This window comes from Manis pentadactyla, chromosome 4, assembly GCF_030020395.1.
Source record: "Manis pentadactyla isolate mManPen7 chromosome 4, mManPen7.hap1, whole genome shotgun sequence".
In the NCBI taxonomy this organism is placed as follows: domain Eukaryota; kingdom Metazoa; phylum Chordata; class Mammalia; order Pholidota; family Manidae; genus Manis; species Manis pentadactyla.
In genome coordinates this window covers 147,423,992-147,445,211 of record NC_080022.1, presented here as the reverse complement: position 1 = coordinate 147,445,211, position 21,220 = coordinate 147,423,992, and the positions used below count along the sequence as shown (strand labels likewise).

The window sequence follows — 21,220 nt, the reverse complement described above, 5'->3', positions numbered from 1 at the left end:
CCGCAATCCACATTCAGGAATGCAGGGGAAAGCCTTCCTTCAAGGCTTATAGCCCGGGTAGCAACAGCCAGAAGGAAGAGTGGGTGGTTAAGGTAACAAGGCTGTTAGTGGGACAACTTTCTTTTTCAACTGGGTAGGGTCGAATCAGGAAAAGGGCTCCCAGTAGGACACCAGTTGGGTTCCCTCAAAACAGACCCCAGTACAGCATGCGGCCGGCAGAGGGCGCTAGACGCCCAGTGGCTAGGCGGGGGCGGAGCTGCTCCGGTCTGGGGCGCAGGCGCACTCGTGGCCGCCGCGTCCGCCGCGTCCGGGGCTGACGTTCCCCAGCGGAGGCTGGTGAGCCGCGCGGCGCGGCGGAGGGCGGGGGCGCGGGCGGGCGCGCGGGGCCTGGGGCTGCACGGGGCCCGGCGGGGTGGCGGGCGGCTGGGCAAGAGGCCTCTGGCGTCCTCGGCCTTGCTTGGTCTGTGGAAGACATGGCGACAACTTGCGTCGCCCCGTACCCTCCCCGTCGGCCCTCGTTGCCCGGAGAGCCGGGTGTACTGTGGCAGGAGCCGCCGGGGCGGCTCGGAGACCCCAGGACGCGAGGAGAGCTGTGGGGCCACAGGGAGCCCGGGGATCTCCAGGCGCCGCTGCAAAGCCGGGCCCGCTAGTGAGAGGTTCGTTGTCTGGCACACACCTCCACTGCCAACCTCAGTTTACCCATTTTTAAAAGCAAATGTGGTCCTCCTCGTGCATCTGCCCTGAGCGCCTTGTGCGTGCGCTTACCTGGAGTAACCTTCACCGTTTGATTTCTGCTTCTATATAGCAGATGAGTCACGCGGCGGCCAAAACCCTTTAGCCCTTGGGACTAATCTTTTCTTTTGTTTTTACATAGCATACAATTACCCTTTAGCACAATTGAATGCCTTGCAATATATTTACAGTTTCGCATCCATCACCATAATCAGTTTTAGAAAATTTTCATGATCCCCAAAAGAAACCCTCTTTAAGTGACACACCCCCGACAATCTCCCAATCCCCCCACTCTTTGGTAACTACTTATCTAATTTGTCGCTAAGGATTTCCTATTCTGTAAATAATATTTGGTGCTTTGTGATTTCTTTAACTTAGTAATGTTTTCAGCGGTCACCCATGTTGTAAACATGGATCAGTAGTTCATTTCTTATTACAAAATTATATTCCATGGTATGACTGTACCTCGTTTTATCTATCCATTCATCAACTGGTGGACCTTAGGACAACTCTGAACTCCTGATCACCCACTAGGCCCTTCTGGATCTGAGCCCGCCTTCCTGGACAGCATCCCCTGTGCTCTTGCCCTCCCTCCCCCGACTGCTCCCTGGGCTCCTGTGAGCCTGGCAGCCCCTTCCTCCTAAGCTTGGGCCCTCATGCAGGTTGCAGGCTGCTCTGCCTTCACCATCCCTGTACCTTCACCTTCACCCAACCAAATCCTACCCATACTCCAGACCTCAGATTTAACGTCCCTTCTCAAGAAACCTTCTTTGACCCTTGACTGGATGAGAGACCCCATAAGCCAGTTTCTCAGGGACCTGAATTCCACTTTGTAGTATTTATTTATAATTCAATAGGTTTTTATCATCATCTGTTACTGTGTAAGTTCTGTGGGGTCAGTGGCTACCATGTTTGTTTCTCTTAACTCCATGGCACGTGGCACCTTGGTGGTGCTCAATGACTGTTGCAACACCTGGACCCACACACGTGCGTGCTGTATGTCAGGCACTCTACTGTCTTAGGGATGGAGCCATGAATAAAAATTTTAAAAAAACCTACTCTTACGGAGCTTACATTCCAGTGGGGGAATATAAACAGAAACAAATAACATGTCAGGTGGTGAAGTGCCGTGAGGGAAAATAGAAGGGATTATAGAGAGGTCAGGGGAGGCCTCTTAGGTGAGACCTGGACACATGGGGTGGTGAGCCATGGAGGTGCCAGGATGTGTGGCTGGGCGAGGACTGGCAAGGGGGCCGGAGGGTGAGGAGCGTGAGAGGAACGGGGCAGACAGGAGCTTTCAGCTCGAGGGTCCTCCGAGAAGAGTCGTGGGTGTGTATACACAGACCTTGAGCTGGGAAGACCAAGACCTGGGTACAGAGCCCAGCTGTGTCTCTCACCGAGTTCTGTGTGACCTTGAGCCTCAGTTTTCTTCCTCTGTACAGTGGGAGTAATAGGGTTGTACATTAAATAGCCCCTGTGAAGTACCCGGCCCAGTGTGTGACACCTGGTAGCTGTACATTAGTTCCTTTCTTTTGCCCTGAAACCATAGTGGTGTCTTGTGGCCTGTGTGTGTGTGTCGGAGGGGGGAGGTTAGCACAAAGCAGCTAACATCACAGTGATTCAGTTCAGGCTGCTGGAGGCTCTGCTCTGAGACCAGCATGTCTGCTTCTGTGTGATTTTTCCAGTTTGCTTTGGCTGAGAAAGCTCACTTTCAACTGGTAGAGGTCCTGGGTGGTTTGGGCTGACAAATAGGATGATTAGGGTGGCTCCTTTGAGACAGCTGGTGTGGTGGGAAGAGTGGATACAGAGCCAAAGAACCTGAGTTTGCGACCTGGCTCTGCCACCTGCTGGCTCTGTGACTTGAGGACAGTCCCTTTCCTCCTGGTTTTAGTTTCCTCTCTGGTAAATGGGGATCAGTCAGCACATGTTTATTGAGCTTTTGAGATGATCTGGGCACCTTCAACTGTGGAGTGATGACTAATACAATATAGTCCCTGTCCTCCAGAAGCTTACACTAAGCAAGGAATACAGCTTGTAGAACACTCAGTAAAGGGTAAGAAGTTCAGTCACCTCATATGTGCCAGCCCCCGTGCTAGGCACTTTAGTTATGTTAGCTTGTTGATCTTTACAACCCCCCATGAGGTAGGTATTTTGCTCTCCAATTTACAGAGGATGCAGCAGAAGTCAAATAAGTTGCCCAGGATCACAGTTAGTAAATGGCAGAGGTAGGCACTGAAACCAGGGTGGTGTGTCACTAACACTTGCTCTGTACCCTTCCATGGCATATTGTTATATAAATGATACCAGTGCAGTGTGAGGATCCTGTCACAGAGGTATGGATGACAAAGAGGTGACATAGGCGCTGGATCTTTAAGGATAAAGAGGAATTCTTAAAGCCGGTGGAGAATTCAGTGTAGGGGAAGGAGGAATTGAAGAGCACAGTGTGTTTCAGAGATGCTGTTCATAGTAGTACTCAGTCAGCACTTAGTTTGTGCCAGGCACAGTGCTGAGTGGTTTAGGAACATCATTTAATCCTCACAATGATTCTTTGTAGGAAATATTATTAGTTGCTCTATTGACAGATGTTCAACAGACTCAGAGGTGGAAGTTAAGAAACTTGCCCAGGGTCCCACAACTGGCAAGTGATGGAATCAGGATTTGAACACAGACTGTCTAATCCCAAAGCCCATGACCTTGACCTCTGAGTTCAGTATTTGGCTAAAATGCAGAAGCATGGGAGGATGGCAGGAGATGAGTTTGATGAGAGAAGTTGGAAACAGTTTCAGAAGGTCAAGGGTAAAGAACACTTGACAAAGGTTTTGGAGAAGGGGAGTGGCACGGTGTGTTTTTTAGGACATGTGGGGGACACTGTGGAGGTTGGATTGGAAGGAGAGAGACCGAGTAGGTGGTATCTGGATCATGGGCCAGGCATTGTTACAAAGCTGGGAACCAAGGGTGCCCAGGTGCCCGAGGTGGTGGAGGAGGGGGGTAGGGAGTAGAGGGAGGCGGGAGGAGTATGGGGGGATGGGTCTTGAGAGCCTAAACCATGTGGGAGAGGGACTGGAGGGCCAAGGATTGCTGCCCCGTTTCTTGCTTGGGGTAGCGTGCACATGCAAGCTGGAGCCCGAGAGTTGGGGGGAGCAGAACCACTCTGCTCCTGTATTTCCACTCCCCATCCAGAAGAATAATTGCATATTTAAACAATGGCCTGGGCAGGCTTAATTTAGCTTGTATCAGTGCTCAATAGGGCATAATTTCTGCTCATTTTCTGCAGTCCCATTCTTTCCTTCCTTCCTCCCTGCCTCCCTCCTTCCTTTCCTTTCTCTCAATGTATGACTTTGTCCCACTTATTTTTAGGTGCCCTGCATCAGGGCCCAGGTTAGGGAAGGAGACAGTGGGGTTAAATGGGGCTAAAGGCTGTTTCTCAACATCTGTGCCCCTTGGCTGCCCAGAAGTTCCCTTTGTGGCTTTATTTTCACTCCTTGCCTTTTTCTGTCGTTTTCTCCGTTGGGTCTCCTAAGAACTTTTAGCATTTCCTTCGTTGTGCTGGTTCTTTGTATAATCGACATTATTTTTGTGACTTTTTCTCATCTTGGGGTACATGTCTAGGGGGTAGCTGTAGATGATGTCCTTGAGTTTCTGAAAATCATGTAGCAAGGTTTTACGGGGAAGGTTGAAAAATAAGTGCTGGATGATAGTACAGTCCAGGGCTTTCATGAATCTTAGACTTGGTCCCGCCCTGGGGAGGGTTCTCTGTGGGGTCCTTAGCCCTGGTCTAGGCAGCATTTTGTGGATGACTCAGAAGTGGACGTGGTAGGTGGTGGCAGAACTAGGTAAGGGCATAGGATTTGGGATCAAACAGACTTGGTTTGGTGCCTGACTTTCCCGTGCAGTAGCTGTGTGACCTCTGGTAAGTTACTTGACATCTCAGAGCCTCAGTTAACTCATCTATAAAATGGGGCTATTGATATATACCCCATAGATTGTTGTGAGGCTACATGAGACAGCACATGTAAAGCTCTTAACACCTCCCTGGCACGTACTAATCACTCCCTGTATGGTAGAGAGTAAGACATGCCATCAGCTTTGCAGAAGGCTCAAAGTAGGATGGCTAGGTAACATGTTAGGTTGTTCACCTCTGTGGTCCTGGGCTGAGTTCAGAGCCACACGCATGCTAGATGCTCTGAATGGTGTTGCATAGGTGACTGACACAGTGTGCTGGGGTCAATCTCCCTCTCTGTCTCTCTGTACCCTATCTGTACCTGGTGTATGTTGTTTCTGTACTTGTTGTGCTGCATTGAGTTGAGCTGGGTAACAGACAAGATCAGTTATTCCAGAGATTATGGGAGATTGTGACCTGAACTGAACTAATGAAATACAAGATGGGAAAACAGACTTAAGATTGTTCATGGAAAAAAGGTTCCTTTGAGCTGAATGCCAGGGCCATGTGAGGGCATGGGCAGAGAGTGCAGTCTGAGCTGCGCTGCCTGACTTTCCAGGTGAAGGAGGTGACAATTTCACCTTTCAGTGCTTATGCACCACCCAGAACCCAGAAAACTGGGTTTCCCACTGGACAGTCTAAGAGTGAGCTCAGTAATGAGGGGTCCAGAGGAGGGTCAGTGGGACGGAGAAGTGCTGGGAGGTGAGCACACCTGCAGGATGGTCACCTTGGGAAGGAAACGGCTGAGGGGCTGGGGTGCTTGCTGGATAATCAAAGATTGGACTTGGGGGTAGGCTGGGAGACTGTAGCCCCAAAGGGAAGGGCAATTTTACAGAGCAGATTTTAGCTCAGAACTAAGAGGGCTGTGTGACAGCTCAAGCTGAAAGGAAAGGGAGTGCTCAGCCTTGGGAGGTTGTGAGCTGCCCACCACGAGGGAGTGTGTCGAAGCAGTAAAGCTGGGTGGCGCCCTGCCAGGGATGTGGAGAAGGGATTTCTTTTACACTGGATGGAAGAAGGTCATTTTCAGCTCTTTGGTTTCTAGTCCTGAAAGACAGCCTACTGTCTGTTTTTTATTCATTTAGTGAACACCTTTTACAAAGACCCTACTATGAGCCAAGCCATGCTACCTTAGGTGTTTTTATAACTCTGTAATTCATTAAAGGCCTCATGATGAATGACCAGGACTTGGTTCTGATTCAGGAAGAAGCTAAATAAATTTCACTTGATCTTCAGTTTGATTTCAAAGAAAAGAAGATGTATTTTTTCTCTTTGATGTATGCAGAGCTAACTGGAATCGATGAAATCCACAATCTCTTGGTCTCAGTTTGCACCAGAGGCTTCCTTTAGCCCTTTTTATTTTGGATAGAAACATTAAAAGGGTATCATAACATATTGTGTTCCCCTTGCTGCTTTTCCAGGGGTGGAGGTGGGCCAGGGAGAGGGAGTTCGTGTTTAGTGCGCTTCCATGCAACAGCTGTGGGTCCACTCTTAGTTAATCCTCCCATCAGTCTTGCAATGATTTGGGGCCCATGTGTTTTCACTATTCCTCTCAGTCTTCAAGATACAGGAAAGTGGGCCAAAAGTTGCTGGGGAAAGAGGGGATTCAGTTGGCCTTTGTTGAGCGACGGCTCTGTATCAGGCACTGTGGGAGTGACAGAGCACCAGAGGAGCAGAGCCAGGGAGAGGTGGTGTGTGGAGGATTTGGCTGCCGGTGGGGGAGAGATTGGCGTTGATGGAGAAAGCTTTGAAAACCCACCGTCATCATCACATACATGCTGATGATCCTAGAGCTTGTTCTGTGGGTGCCATTAAAGGGCGCTGAGCATGGGACTCAAAAGATGAGATTTTTGTTTTGAAAGACTTATTCTGGCTGAGCACAGGGAGGCAGTGAAGAGGAGACATGTCAGAAAGGTGTTGGAATTAATCCAGGAGAGAAGATCTGAAAGCTTAACAGAGCCTCGGAAAAGGAGGGGCACCCTTTCCTTCAAGAACTCAAGGGAGGGGGAGCACTGGAGTTAGAGCCAGAGGCTGCATCCCAACTGTGCCACTCCCACTCTCTAGTTGCATATTCATGGTTATGTCAAGGCACTTGTGAGCCTCAGTTTCCACACCTGCACAATGGGGATGATAATGCCTTTTTGTCAGAGGGTTGTAAAAATGTCTAGCACCATGCTTAGTGCAGTTGGCTTTTAGGCAGGGGTGAATTTCATGGTGGATGGGTTTTGAGGATATTTTTGTCTGGCTTCTCCAGACTGAGTGAGGCAGGAGGCTTAGGTTGCCTGCAGGAGTTCCTGCATGTGAGCTGCTGGGAGGCCGAGGAGACTGGAAAGGGCTTGGAGTAGATGGGTGGGAAAGGGAGGCTGTTTCTGCCAGAGGTGATGGGCAGGAGTACCCAGGGCATCAAGGACCCTGCAGAGGGCAGAGGTCATCACTTCAGAGTGGGTAGGAGCGTAGGACCGTCTCAGCCACAGCTTCCAGACTTTCTCATACACAGGCCCTCTCCCAGGGCCTGAAGGCAGGGAGAAGGCTGAGCTGTTGCTTTCTCAAGTTTGGGGATTGATCAGATTTTGAGGTGATTGGTCAGCAAGCATTTATGGATGAGTCCACTATGTGCTGAGCACTGTGCTAGGCGTCGGGAGAACGGAGATGGAGGAATCTGACAGAGCCCGTGCCCTCATGGGAGTTCGGTCTGGTGGGGACATGGAGAGGCAGCGCTTGAGAGCATGGGGCTGTTTCTGCTGAGCTAAGCAGATACGGGAGGCTGTGGCAACAGGTGAGGGAGGGAGTCCAGTTCTGTGTGTGGGTGAAAAGGGATAGGAGGAATCGACCAAGAACTTTATTGAAAGAATGTCAGGAGCTCACAGACTCAAGGAAGGAGGCTGGAGAACTGGGCAGGAATCTAGACATTTCTGGAAGGCCAGGCAGCAGGACTTTCAAGGACAGTTCAGAGCAGAAAGAGGTTGATCAGAACACATGACTGCTGGGCTGCATGTACTCATTTTCAGGCTCTTTGTAACCCTGCCCAAGAGCCCAGTCCCAGAGGTGGGGAATACTCAGTTGGCCTAGCTTACGTCTAATGCTCTCCTTGTGCCTGCAGAGTTAGAGCCACTGATGACGGTCTCAGCAGGCCAGAATCAATGGGAAGAAGTCATCCCTTAAAAAGAAATTGTGGGGTGTGGTGGGGAGAGGGTGTTAGGAAGAACCATAAGTGTCTACTACAGGATGAGGAGAAGTCCACTGGGCGGATGGGTCTCGTAGCCCAGGCAGCAACCACCACAGGCTCTGGAGCCAGATTTCCTGGGGGAACCTGGCTTATGCACTCATAACTTTGTGACCTTTCTAACTTTGCCTGTTTCTTTATCAGTAAAAGGAGAGCATAATGTAGAGTTATTGTGAGGATTGAAATTAGTTAATTCATGTGCATTATTTAGAATAATGCCTATTACATGCTAAGTATTCAATAAGGCAGCTGCAATAATAATTGTAAGTGATTATTATTGTTAAAGGAACTATAGGTGTTGTGTCCATGTGCCTGGCAGGTGGAGGGGTGATAAGGGATGAATCTGGGCAGGTAAGAAGGCTTTAGGAATTGGTGTAGGCCTAAAGAATTTAAGACTATCTACTAGGTGATGAGAAAAGTGTGGAAACATTTTTCTAAAAAACTTTTTGTTACGAAAATTTTCAAAATACATAGAAGTTGAAATAACAGCATAATATCCACCCTTACACCTGCTATCTAAATACAATCTTAGCATTTTACCACATTTGTTTTAGCTTTCTTTGTCTTTTCTCTTTCTATGTTGTCTTTTGCTGAACCATTTGAAAATAAGTTGTAGATGTGAGACCCATCACCTCTAACTACTTCCATTTGCATCTCCTAAGACTAAGGACAATCTCTCATATAACTACAACATTGTTATTATACCTAAGAAAATTAAAAATGAATAATAATTCACAATATTATATCTTGTCCAGCTGTGGGAAGATTTTAAGTTGGGAGTTAGATAAAGCATTGTGACTGCCATATGGAGGATGGCTGGAAGGAGGCTGAGGGCAGGTAAATACCTTCCCAGTAATCCAGTTAAGAGATGATGAAGCCTGAACAAGAGTAATGTGGGGTGATGGGGGCTGGCTGAGGTATCCACAGGTCTCTGACTGAGCATGGTGGCAGGGATGATGGGTCACTGAGGCCTTCTGGGAGGAGATGCCAGACCTCAGAGCTGAGTGCTGAAGGATTAGGAGCTATGCAAGAAGCAGATAGAGGTATTGTAGGCAGGAGTAGGAGGATTCATTCAGTGCATGGCTGTTAAACGTCTGTCATCGTTAATTTTATAAGTCAACTTAGCTTGGCTGTGGGGTGCCCAGATATTTGGCCAAATATTATTCTGGGTGTGCCTTTGAGAGTGTTTTTGGATGAGGTTAACATTTAAATCAGGAGGCTGAGAACAGCAGATTGCCCTCCCTAATGTGGGTGGGCCTCATCTAAGCACTTGAAGGCTTGAATAGAACAATAGACTGAATCTCCCCTAAGTATAGAGAATTCTGCCTCATTGGCCTAGCTGGGACATTAGCTCCCCTTGGTTTACAGCAGCTTCTGGCCTTCAGACTCAAACTGGGACGCTGGCTCTGCAGATTTTGAACTTGCCAGTCTCAATAATCATGTGAGTCAATTTCTTATGAATCATATCCTATTGATTCTGTTTCTCTGGAGAACCCTGACTAGATGCCAAGAATTCTGTTGTGGTGCTGAGACCATGGCAGGTGAACATGACATGACACAGGCTTTGCTCATGGAGTGTGCTACTCAGAACTGTTTGCGTGCACTTGGCAGTGAGTGGTGGGAGAGGTGATGAGAGGACAGTAGTGCCCAGATCAGGAGGAGGTCTTGGAGGCCATGGAAAAGAATATGAATTTTATTCTGTAGGCCAGTGCTTTCTAAACTGAAGTACCACATTTGTGATTTTTTTTATCATAACCACATTTAAACTTTATTTGTATTTGCTTGCTGCATTTTAAACAATTTTATGCCCATTCACTTTTTAAATGGCTTAAGCCATCATAGCTGTGAAATGATGGGATTTTGTTTCATTATACAAGAAGATAAATATAAAGTCATTACAATAAAAAGACGGTCCATGTACTGCTTAAAATAACTTCAGATTTGTTCCATACTTTGGGAAAAGTCATGAGTGAAAGGGTGTAGGGGTGGATATTAGGGGTTTTAGGCAGGAACACGATGGCTGGGATTCTTGTATTGCGAAGACTCAGTGTGGCTTTTGAGAAGAGAATAGGTGGAAGGCTGGGAGACCTACTGGGAGCTCTTGCAGTTGTCTGCATGAGCTGTGGTAAGCATCTGAACCGAGGATGTGCAGTGGAACTAGGAGGGGACAGATTTGAGGGGGCATTCAGAGGTGGAATTCGATAGGACTAAGAGACCAGTGGCATGGGGAGTGAATGAGGAGGAGGAGGATGGTTGGCTCTGTGATGGTTTTCATTTGGTAGCCTGGGAAGATGGAGGTGCCTCCACAGAGGCAGGGAGCCCAGTTGGAGAGGCCGCGGTCAAGTCCAAAAAGCAGATTATGCAAAGCGTGTATCCTCAGGGCCACAGGGTTTGACTAGTTTTAGCAATGCTGCTGTGAGGTTCGTTGCCCCTTAAATAATAGCAAACCCACATTTTAAATTAAATTAAAACATTTTTAGTTTGACTCTTCTGAGTGGACCCACACATGCTTTCTCTACTGGTTATTACTGAGAATGACTAAGTATTATAATTGAGCTGAAAATAATCTCCCTCCCTTATTTGCTGGGCTGGTTTCTAAGTATTGCTTGGGTTTTAAAGTAATGAAACCAAGTTGTGCTCTTTCCAAATGTTAATTTTAAAGACTGCAGATGGTAACCATCTGTTACACGACTAGCATTTTACAACATTTGATTAGCACTTTATATAGTTTGGGGAAGCCTGCCAGTGAAGTCTGCCCATCAGGTTGAGGACTTGGGTGGAGTGTCCTCTCTGGTGGCCTCTTCAGGTTTTTGCTCCCAGTTGTACAGAGATCCCCTCTGTTGGGCTGAAGCAGGGCTGGTCAGACTGGCAGGCTGCTTACTCATGGCATGAGCACCTTGGGGGTCCTGCCCTGTCTGCAGTCTTCCTTAGGGCTGGGACCATCAGTTGGAGCCCAGGATGGAAGTAGGATTGGGGAGGTCACGACCTGGGACACTCTTGGTTCCAAGTGACGAAACAACAGACCCAAGCTGCTTTGGCCCAAAGGGCTTAATTGGCTCCAATCCTTGAAAAGTCTGGGTGTGGGGCTGCGTTCAGGTGGACGGTTTCAGGGGTCAAATGAATTCTTCAGACTTGGTTTTGCTCAGGGTCTCAGCTCTGCCTTGGGCTGTATGGCCTCGGTCTCTGGCTTCAGGAGGGGGCAAGAGGGCTTCCTGGAGAGGAGTAAGTGCTCTCAGCGCCTAGTCCAGAGCACGATGTTGCAGCGGTCCCAGTCACTCCAGGGGCGTTGGCATTCGCTCTGATTGGACCAGCTTCCATCACGTGCTCAGCTGTGAGCCAATCCCTGCCACTAGGTGGATGCAGGGTTCTGATTGGTCAGGTCTGGAGTGGCACCATACTGAGACGTGTGGGCAGAGTCCTGGGTCACAGCCACACATCTCGGGTTATCAGCAGAAGGGATGGTGGGGTGACAACCACCTGCCCACCCCATCCATGGTCAGTCTGAGAGCCCCGAGTACCAGGAGGAATTGGTAAACTTGGCTGTGGAGACACACGTGTTGCTAACAGGAAGAAGATAGGCTGGAAATGGAAGAAAGGAGTTCCAAAACCGGCTGTTTCATAAGCTTCCTTTCTTAGCTGAAGGACCTCCGATAGATTTAGTATTCAAGTTATCTTTTTTTGATGGGAAAGGGGTTGTCTTTCTTCTTTTTATGTTACTTTAAAACTAAGGCCAGTCACTTAATGTTGGTTTTTTTTAGCTCCTTCCTTTGAAATACAGTAAGCTCTCGCTGAGAGGGCCAATCTGTACAGAGGAGATAACAGCTTCCATTCAGGCCAGATCAACAAACAGGGCATGGAGCTCTGAGGCCTGGCAGTAGATGAATCCCCAGCAGTGTGGGAAGCACTGTCACAGCTCCACAGACCAGGCACTGTAGGAAGGACAGTCAGGAAAGGCTTCCTGGAGGAAGACACTAAGCTAGACCTGGAAGGTGAACGTGAGTTCCTCACATGGAAGAGAAGGGGAAGGGAGCTTGATGCTAGGAGGGTGTCGTGTGCAAAGGCCTGAGAGGTGATGTACTTGCTGGTTTGGGGGATCTGGAAGAGGTTCCTGTGACTGTGGGATGACACTCGTCCAAACCTCATTCTGGCATCAGCATGGGGAAGACTGGGGAGTGACAGGCTGGAGGTAGGCAAGATGCTGTTGAGTAGTCCAGGCAGAAGCCTAGGAGATGTCTTGTTAAAATGCACGTTCTGTCTACTAGGTCTGGGGTGAGACTGCATTTCTGACAAGCTCCTGGGTGATGTCGATGTTGCTGGTTTAGGACCACACTTTGAGTAGCAAGGCTCAGACCTCTGGGCATGCTCCCGCCTGTTGCCTGTAGTCATCTGGTTTCTCAGTGATTGCAACACAGGGGTCTTCCTGCGTGTCTCTCTTACTCTGCCTGTCAGTAACACCTCCTCACCTACCCCTTGAGGTTGGTCTTCAGAAAGAAGATGCCAGGATGAGACTGTGTATCTCGCCTTTGGCCGGCTGTGGGCTGAGATTCCCCACAGGACTGAATGCCCGGCCTGAGCTCAGGGTCTGGGGTCTGTGGGGGTGTGGTATGACCTGGCCTCTGTTTTGTATCAAGGCTGCCTCACAGAGCAGTGGAACCTTGGGGCCAGATCCAAGTACTGGCTTGATGACTTAGAAATGATGCTCTGTGTTTTGCAGGGACAGAGGGGCTTACTGATGGCCCCACTACCAGGGGCGGAGCTGGTCCAGAGGCCGCTGCAGCTCTACCGATACCTGCTGCGCTGTTGCCAGCAGCTGCCCACCAAGGGCATCCAGGAGCATTACAAGCATGCTGTCAGGCAGGTGGGAGCAGGGAAGGAAGGGGCAGGGGCAGGATAGTCTTTTCAGATGGCAGGGGTGGGGGAGGGGGGTGCTCAGTTTGGTAAAAACCACTGGAAATCCGTGCTGGACAGCCCAGCTCCTCTTCTGCTTTCTATTCAGGGAAACAGCATACCAGCTCTGTTCCTGGACTTGAATAAGGCAGCTAGCTGAATAATTAAAATAGAGTGTGTGATAGAACGTCACTGCGATAGGCATTCCTGCCAGTAGTGCACAACCTGAATCTGATGATGAGAAACCATCAGGGAAACCCCCAAACCGAGGGGCATCTACCACATAAATGGAGAGTACTTATGAAACATAAAGACAGATGGAGGAACTGCTTGGTTAAAGAAGGCTGAAGATATGTGACAACTGAATGTAATGAGTCACCCAGCTTGGATCCTGCATCAGAAAAAAGAGTTATTAAAAAAGGACATTATTGGTATAATTCATGAAATTGGAATATGGGCTGGAGGTTAGATAATAGTATTATATCAGTGTCAGATTCTCTGAATTCGATTACTGGTTATGTAAGAGAATGCCCTCGTTGTTAGAACACACTGAAGTGTTCAGGGGTTGAGGGCATAATGTCTGCAACTTTGAAGTGCTTCTAAAAAATCTAATACAAATACACATAAAGAGAGAATGATAAATTTGGCAAAATATTAACAACTGGTGATTCTGGTAGGAATTCTTTTATATTACACTTGTAGCTTTTCTGTAGATTAGAAATTATTTCCAAATAAAAAACGAAAATGACTACAAATAACGTGAAAACCAAACAAACAAACAAAAAAAAAGAGGTAGAAACAGAGTGGCTATGGAAATATGGAGAAGGAAGCAGTTTGTCTGAGGGGGTCAGAGAGGACTTCCCTAAGGAGAGCATTTGAATGTTTCTAAAGAAAGGGGGATGTGTGGAGTAGAGAGTGGCAGGGCAGAGGAGGTGCCAGTTCTTTTGAAGGGCCCTGGGGGCCACACCTATGAACTTGAGTCTCACACTCCTTTAGAAGGATGAACATCTGGTCGGAAGCAAACAGCAGCCCTGCATTGCTCCACACTGGGCTTGGCTCTCCAAAGCCCCCCTCTCCACTGGCCCTCTCTGCTTGGCTGTCCAGCAGGGGCCAGGAGAAGCCCTCCTGCTCCCTGTTGCGAAGCCATGCAGAGATCTCACCCTGGTGAAAGCAGCTTCCTGGGAGGAGCAAATGAAGCAGAGCTGAAAGTTTTCCTTGGGCCACACTGTAGATTATCTTTCACTCATCTTGATGTGGGGGTGACCCAGGAGCCATATTGCAGCCGCCCTTCTGGTAGGAATACAGGCTGTGCACTTGAAGAGACCAAGATTGAAATGCTGGCGCCAATGCTTAGTAGCAGGTTAGGGTTTCTGAGCCTCTGTTTCCTCATCTCCAAGTGGAGGGACTCATCTTAACCCTCCACTGAGGGCCAGGAGCAATGCTGAGTGTAAAGTGCCTGTAGTGTGCTTTGAAGATGCTGGTCCTATGAAGTTTGCTTCGTCATCTTTTTTTATGCTTAAATTTCCAGAGTTTCAGGGTTCATTCAGATGAAGACAATCCTGAGAGAATCCAGCAGATCATCAAAAGAGCCATTGAAGATGCCGACTGGATCATGACCAAAGTAAGTTGCTTGGGTCCCTGCCCCTCCAGCCCGCTGCGGTGTTGAAGGCCATAATTTCCATAACCACCAGGGGTCGCCCGTGCCCCACAGTTGAGAATGATCAGTGCCACTTCCCAGGTAGGTTCTCGTCTCTACCAGAATTCCAGAGTTGATGGCAGATGCCCCTCTGGTTGCATTTGTTTTCTGCAAGGTTGGGCAGGGTTTCTTTCAATCTCTGCAGGCAAATTTCTGCCTAATAATAAGCCAATGAGCTGAGATGGGGTAGCAGGAAGAGGGAAGATACCAGTCTCCCTGGAAGCAGTACTGCCAAAGCTAGCAGGAGCTTTGTGATGTCTGAGAGGGGAAAGCTGGCTTGGGGGGCGGTGCGCTCCCTCACCTGGGGTATTCCCACTGAGGCAGGGTTCTTGAGGAAACGTTCAAAGATCTGTTTTAGTGGAGGAAGGGAGGGAGTCAGGAATCTGGACTAATTTGCTGGTTCTTGTACTTTGGTGTTAGAACAACCTGGAGAGCGAGAGCAGGCCCTACCTCCCTGTCCTTCTAGGTCAGAGTCCCCAGATGTGGGGTCAGGATTTGTTTTTTAAACTCAGTGACTGGACTAGATATCTTCTGAGGGTCCCCCTCTACCTGAGGTCTATTTTTCTCTGAACAAGACTCAACTTAAAGGGAAGTGTGGGCATGCCACACTTTCCAGTTCTAATGTTCCAGTGTTTTTCTTACACTCCCTCTGCAACCCCATCGGCTTCCTTTTCATTAAAGAAGAAAGGGGTTTCAGCTGCCAACTAGAGATAGGATGCCTCCTGCCAGCTAAGGTTCTCTGTATTTCCTGGGTCCAACCTCCCCTATTGGCTTCTTGCCCGCCTCTAATGAATCTCTCTGTCTTACAGTATAAAACCAAAACTGAGACTCCAGCGCCTAAAGAGTGAAGCCATTGAAGCTGAAAGGCCTTGCTTCTCCTGGAACTCAGCAGCAGCAGCAGTTGGGGTATAGCCATTGTTCTCATTAGCAGGAAATCATGGGTAGGAGAAGCTGGCATTTGCTCAGACAGCTCTTCTCGCCATGTGTGTGTCCCCAGTGTCCTTTATGTTTGCTTTTTCAGCCGGTGATGATGTGAGGTTTGGGGAGAATGTTGTTTCACTTTGTTCTGAAAGTGATTCATTTATTCTGGACGTCATTCTTTGAGATCTAGAGTGGGTAGCCCCTTAGACAGCGGTCTGTACGTAGGATGGCATGGGTTTTAGAACCAGACGTCTGGATTTGAATCCCTGCTTAGCGGCTTTCAAGGGTGTTGCCTTCAAGCTCAGTTTCCTCCTTTATGGAAATTAAATCCGATGACGTTTAAGAGCTTAGTGAAAGACGCAACATGGCGGTACCAGCAAATGTCCCTCTGAGGAGGCCGTCTCTGCCGCTCCCTCCTCTGCTCCTGTGTGCTGTGCACGTCTCTCACACGCTTCAAGTCAGGTAGTTGTTTGGGGGCTTGTCCTGCCCCTGCTTGTTGCCCCAAGCCCCTGAGCCCTCTCATCACATGCTGCCCAGCAGTCTGCCAAGCAGTTGCCCTTCCTGATGCCGTCCCTCCCCGAAGCCCTGGGCCTTGCCTTCGTGGAGTTTATAACATCCCTGGAGTGGTGAAATGCAGGCTTCATGACACAAGGAGGAATGCTGAAGCAGCTACAGCAGACACCGGCGTGTTCCCGCATCTGCGAACCTGCCATCTGTCTTGTCTGGCCCTTCCCTGCCTTGCCATCATCTTGGAAGGAAGAAAGGATGCAGGAAAGGGGGAAGCGAGAACTCACTGGAGAGTGACAGACCTGAGTCACATCCCAATTGTATACTGGTTCCTCTTCGTAACTTACCTACTTCAGCCTCGGCTTCTATCCAATGGGGTAATGACTATACTTACCTCACAGGGCTGGGGCGAGATGTCCTGAGCTCTCATGCATGCCAAGTGCACCACCCGGATCCTGGCCTGGTTGCTGGCTGCTTGGCTGTTGCCAGTTATCACTCTTAGGGCACCTGCTTTGCAGATGGGGAGAAGGAAGTGCAGAGAAGCTGAGTCCCATTTTAAGGTCACAAACCTGCTAAACCAGGTCTGTCTGAGTCTATCAGACATCACAGATTTGGGAGGGAAAGGAGAGGAGCAGAGAAGGAGGGAAGAAAGAAAGAAAGGGAGGGAGGCAGGCAGAAGAAAAGAAGAAAGGAAGGAGAGAGAGTGGCAGGGAAGGATCAGGGAAACTGGCCTGAAGATAGAGAAGATACCCCTGAGTGTCCCCCAAGGACATGTGTTTGTGACCTTGCAATTCTGTGACTTAAAGTGACTCAGATAGATCTATATGCGCTCAACTGATCATCAGATAATGAAGTAAATGTTATCAGTTTGTGAAAGCACCAGTGTCTTCCTGATGCTCATTCATTCCCCAAACGCATGTTCCTGTCATCCTAGGTGCTGAGGACTCAGAAACAGGCAGACATAAGGCTGCCGGGAAGGGACAGTTCTTCAGAGGGGGTGATCAGTCACTGGTCCTACTGCTAGACAACAGTTGATGAGGTCAGATTTGCCCTACCAGGGTGGGGCACGATGAGGGGGTTCGGGCCAGTCCCACAGATGATCCAAGCCCCCTCCCATTGCTGCTGTTCAGGCTGTCTGAATCGGGAGCCCCGTCCTCAGTCAGCCGGAGTGTGTCTTGTTCACAGGAGTGGGGGTGGTTGTGCCCCAGGCCTTTCACCAGCAGGAGAGGTATGAGCAAAGGCTGCCCAGGAAGAGAGTTAGTGTCCCTCCCCCTGGACTGGCTGCTGAGGGTGGGGGAGTGGTGTTTCATGACCTTCAGTTCACTGGTTGGTGCTTAAGCCAGTTGTGCTCACTAACCAGGTGGCAGACAATGCGTGCCCAGCTCTAAGAGCTCTGACCCCTGCGCGAACCGACACGGGGGCCATGTTGGCTGCTGGCCACCTGCCTGTGCATCACGGTAGTGAGCATGGTCATCCACGGGCACACACTTGGGAAGCGCGGATGTAGCAAACGAGGTAGGGGTGGCAGGATAAACACAGCAAGGCTGGGAGGCAGGCGTGGGTGCAAGTGGGGGATACTTGGAAGCCTGGGAGGGTCTCTTCTGCCCCCAGAGTCAAAACCACTTTCCTAATAATATGAAGACTTTGTCTTTTCCATTCTCTGGCCATTGGTACCAGGATGGTGAAACTGCTGGTACTAAGCATGAATTAAGATCATGAATTCCAGGTTACTTAGGAATGTCTTTGATGAAGCAGCAAAAATTATTAATTTTATTAAGTCTCGACCTTTGAGTATACCTGAAACGTAGTCTGTGTGGTGAGGTGGAAAGCACGCATCGCGTGTTCTGCATATGTAAGCATGACAGTTGTCTGTAGGAAAAGCGCTTATGCCCAGTATTTGAGATGTGAGCTGAATTACCTTCTTTATTCTTAGAACACCATTTTTTGTTGAAACAATGACTGACAGACCGGTTGCTCATACTTCCTTATTTGGCAGACATCTTGAAAGTAAATGAAGCGAGCCTGCACTTCAAAGAAAACAACTGACAGGATTTCTTGCCAATGACCAAAAATTAAGCCTTCTGTCACTGGCCAATGGATTTTAATGTAACAGTATATAAAAAGTTCATTTATACGGCTTCAGTTTCCACGTTACAACTGATTTTTAAGGAACTACCACTTGTTGAGTTTTGGTGTGGTATCAAGAAAAAAATCTGAAAAAGTTATAAAAAAAATACCTCCATATTCCAAATAATATGCATAGGAGCTACATTTATTGAGTGCTAGCTGTGTACCAGGCTCTAGCTAAGCAAGTTACTTGCGGTATTTTGCTGGATTCTCACAACTACACTGGGAGACAGCTATTGCTTTTATCTCCATGATACAAATGAGAAAACAGGCTTAGTGAGTTAAGTAATTTTCCCAACGTTCAATAGCTATTAGCCCACCTACTAACAATTTCATACCTCTTTTTTGGGGTTGTGGTGGCCAAAGATGAGTCATGAAGATCCTCAAGGCTTTCTAGGAAGCATGGAGAAAAGTTGAAACACATGGTTGGCCCTGAACTGAGATGCTGAAGCAACGAAAGGGGCAAACGCTGCCTGGAGAGAAGCTGGAGGCTTGTCTTTCCGTGTTCCTCTTACCTGTTGCTGGGTAAGAGTTACCTCACAACCTGGTGGCTCAGAACAGCAATGATTTATTATTTCTCATTGTTCTGTCAGTCAGGACTTCAGGCAGGGCCCGGCTGGGTGGTTCTTCAGTTCCATGTAGTGACAGCTGCATTCAGATGGTGGCTGTGCTGAGCTGGAAGGTTCAGGAAGGCTGCACTCGCATGTCTGCCACCATGGTCTTCCTCTGTGTGGCCCTCTCTCTCTCCGTATGGTCTGTCATTCAGAAGTTGAATGCAAATTCCTTTGCACTGTGGTGGCTGGCTTCCTCTGAGACCAGGAAAGCCTTACCTTTTTCATGTCCCCTTAAAGACTAGGACTGCAGTGGTACTTCTGCCTCATTCTGTTGGTCAAAACAAGTCACAGGGCTAGCCCAGATTCAAGGAAGGATAGACTCTACATCTTGGCAGAAGAAGTGGTACACACATACAATGAGGAGGTATGGAAGGTGGCCACCTTTGGCAGACCGCCCACCACACCCAGTGAGTTGGGAACTTAAATTTGGGGAGAGAGAAACAAGATGTTTTAAGTCGGTCTTCAGGCACTGGCTGAAGGAGGGACAATTTTGGCAAGGTGCAACACTAAAAATGCTGTCCCTACTCAACTCCAAGGGAAGCTATTCTCATCAGTCTTAGAATCCAGGACTGAGAGAAAGTAAAAATTGAAGAAAAGGCTTAATAATAAGGGTGCAATATGACATCACAGGAGCAAGACCACCTTGTTCAGGATTATAATAAAGGAATTATAATTCTGGTCAGAAGACAGAACAAGTGTTGGCAAGATGTGGAGAAGAGGGAACCCTTGTGCACTGTTGGTGCAGCCACTATAGAAAACAGTATGGAGGTTCCTTAACATTGAAAATAGACCAACCATGTGACCTAGCAATCCACTTCTGGGTGTGCATGAAAAGGAACTGAAATCAGGATCTGAAGAGATACCTGCATTCCCATATTCACAGCAGCATTTTTCACAAGAGTCAAGGTATGGAAACAACCTGAGTGTCTGTCAGTGGATAAATAAGGAAGATGTGGTATACACATGCAGTGGAATGTTACTCAGCCATGAGAAAGAAGGAAAGCTGCCACTTGTGACAGCATGGAAGGACCTTGAGGGCATTATGATGCTAAATGAAATCAGACAGAAAAGGTCAAAAGAGATAACAAATACTGTATGTTATCACTTACCTGAGGAATCTAAAGAAGCCAAAGTCATGGAAATAGTAGAGTGGTGGTTACCAGGGGCTGGGCGGTGGGGGAAGAGGGGACATGTTAGACAAAGGGTATGAACTTCCAACTATAAGGTGAATATGTTCTGGGGGCCTAATGAATGTATGGCATACTGATTATAGCTAATAGTACTGTATTGTATACTTGAAAGTTGCTGAGAGAAAAATCTTACTGTCTCAAAAAAAGGTAATTTTGTGAGGTAGGTGTTAGCTAATGCTATGAAGGTAATCATATTGCAATATAAGTGTATCAAGTCAACACACTGTACACACACAAAGTCATATGTCAGTATGTATCAATAAATCTGGAAAAAAAATCTTCCTGTGAGGAGAGTGCCTTCTTTCTTCCTTGAGCAAGGGCCATAGAATCCTGTCAGGAGGAGACACGTAGCTGTAGGAGTGAATGGGCCGACATCAGTGAAATCAAGGGGAGCGGTGTGTACCCACCAGTGAAGAACCCCAGGGACATGGCTGGCCGTCTTCATGGGGAGCAGGAGTTGGCATCAGCAGCTGAGGTTGCGGCCGGCCGGCGAAGGCACAGAGAGGCTTAGGAGCTGTCCCGGAGGACACCGCGTGACAGCCCAGAGCCCTGCTGGGGCAGGGGGAACATGTGCAGCTGGACACCAGTGATGGCTGCCTGTGGCCCTCCCTCAATTACTGTGCCCCAAAGACCGAAAGCAGTGCCCTGGGTGGTGAGCACACAGTCAGGGTTGAATAGAGAGAATCTCCAAGGTGTTTTTTTAGGACTTGTGACTTTGAGACCTGACTTGCCTGCCAGCCTTTGGGACCAGATGGGAACTGGATTTCAGGAGCCATTGGTGCATCAATATGAGAAGAGCCATTGGAGGACTTGGTTCTCCTACACCAGCCTCATTATTATTCCCCATCTTCTCATTATTCTGCCATCTCCTTTGATTAGGAAACCTCTTAGAAGGTACAGAGGTCTCCACCAGCTCAGAGAGCCTTACATTGTGGGGTTTGAATATGTGATACTCAATTTTTCATTTTCCCATCGCTATTATAATGAATCTACCCTGACGTGGCCCTTGCTGAGAAGAATCTGGCTATATGAGGCCAAACCACATCCCCTGCAATTTAACAATGTCCCTGCAAGACCCCTCTGATCCAGGTCTCCTGTCTTGGGGGTCCCTCCCTCCTCCCACTCTGCTCCAGCCACACCATGTCACCTGTCCGCATGGGCCCAGTGCCTTGGGCTCCAGTTGCAGCCTTTGCTCATGTTGTTCCCTTCCCTTTGGTCCATCTCCAAACACCTCACGCCTCTCTCAAGGCTCCTTTACAAAGCCTTTCTTGACCTTGATGCACAAGTAACCCTGTTCTCAGGAATTCTACCATCTCTAGAACATATCTTGCGGTTACTCAATATTCATTCTTTCTACATATGTTTAGTGGGCACTTGATACAAAGC

The 21,220-nt window shown here is 48.5% G+C and overlaps 1 protein-coding gene across 1 annotated transcript; it reads left to right on the top strand.

Annotated features, from left to right (window-relative positions):
* Positions 1 to 272: 272 nt before the first annotated feature.
* On the top strand, positions 273 to 16,782 carry LYRM9 (LYR motif containing 9). Its single transcript, XM_036899553.2, has 4 exons — positions 273 to 336; positions 12,607 to 12,750; positions 14,308 to 14,400; positions 15,285 to 16,782. Exons 2-4 carry the CDS (start codon positions 12,625 to 12,627, stop codon positions 15,321 to 15,323), a joined length of 258 nt encoding a protein of 85 aa, XP_036755448.1. The 5' UTR covers positions 273 to 336; positions 12,607 to 12,624; the 3' UTR covers positions 15,324 to 16,782.
* Positions 16,783 to 21,220: the final 4,438 nt, after the last annotated feature.

Coding starts and splice junctions, on each gene's coding strand:
- LYRM9 (XM_036899553.2), top strand. CDS start 12,625: ATGGCCCCACTACCAGGGGCGGAGCTGGTCCAGAGGCCGCTGCAGCTC. Junction 12,751..14,307: donor ACAAGCATGCTGTCAGGCAG/GTGGGAGCAGGG, acceptor TTAAATTTCCAG/AGTTTCAGGGTTCATTCAGA. Junction 14,401..15,284: donor CCGACTGGATCATGACCAAA/GTAAGTTGCTTG, acceptor TCTGTCTTACAG/TATAAAACCAAAACTGAGAC.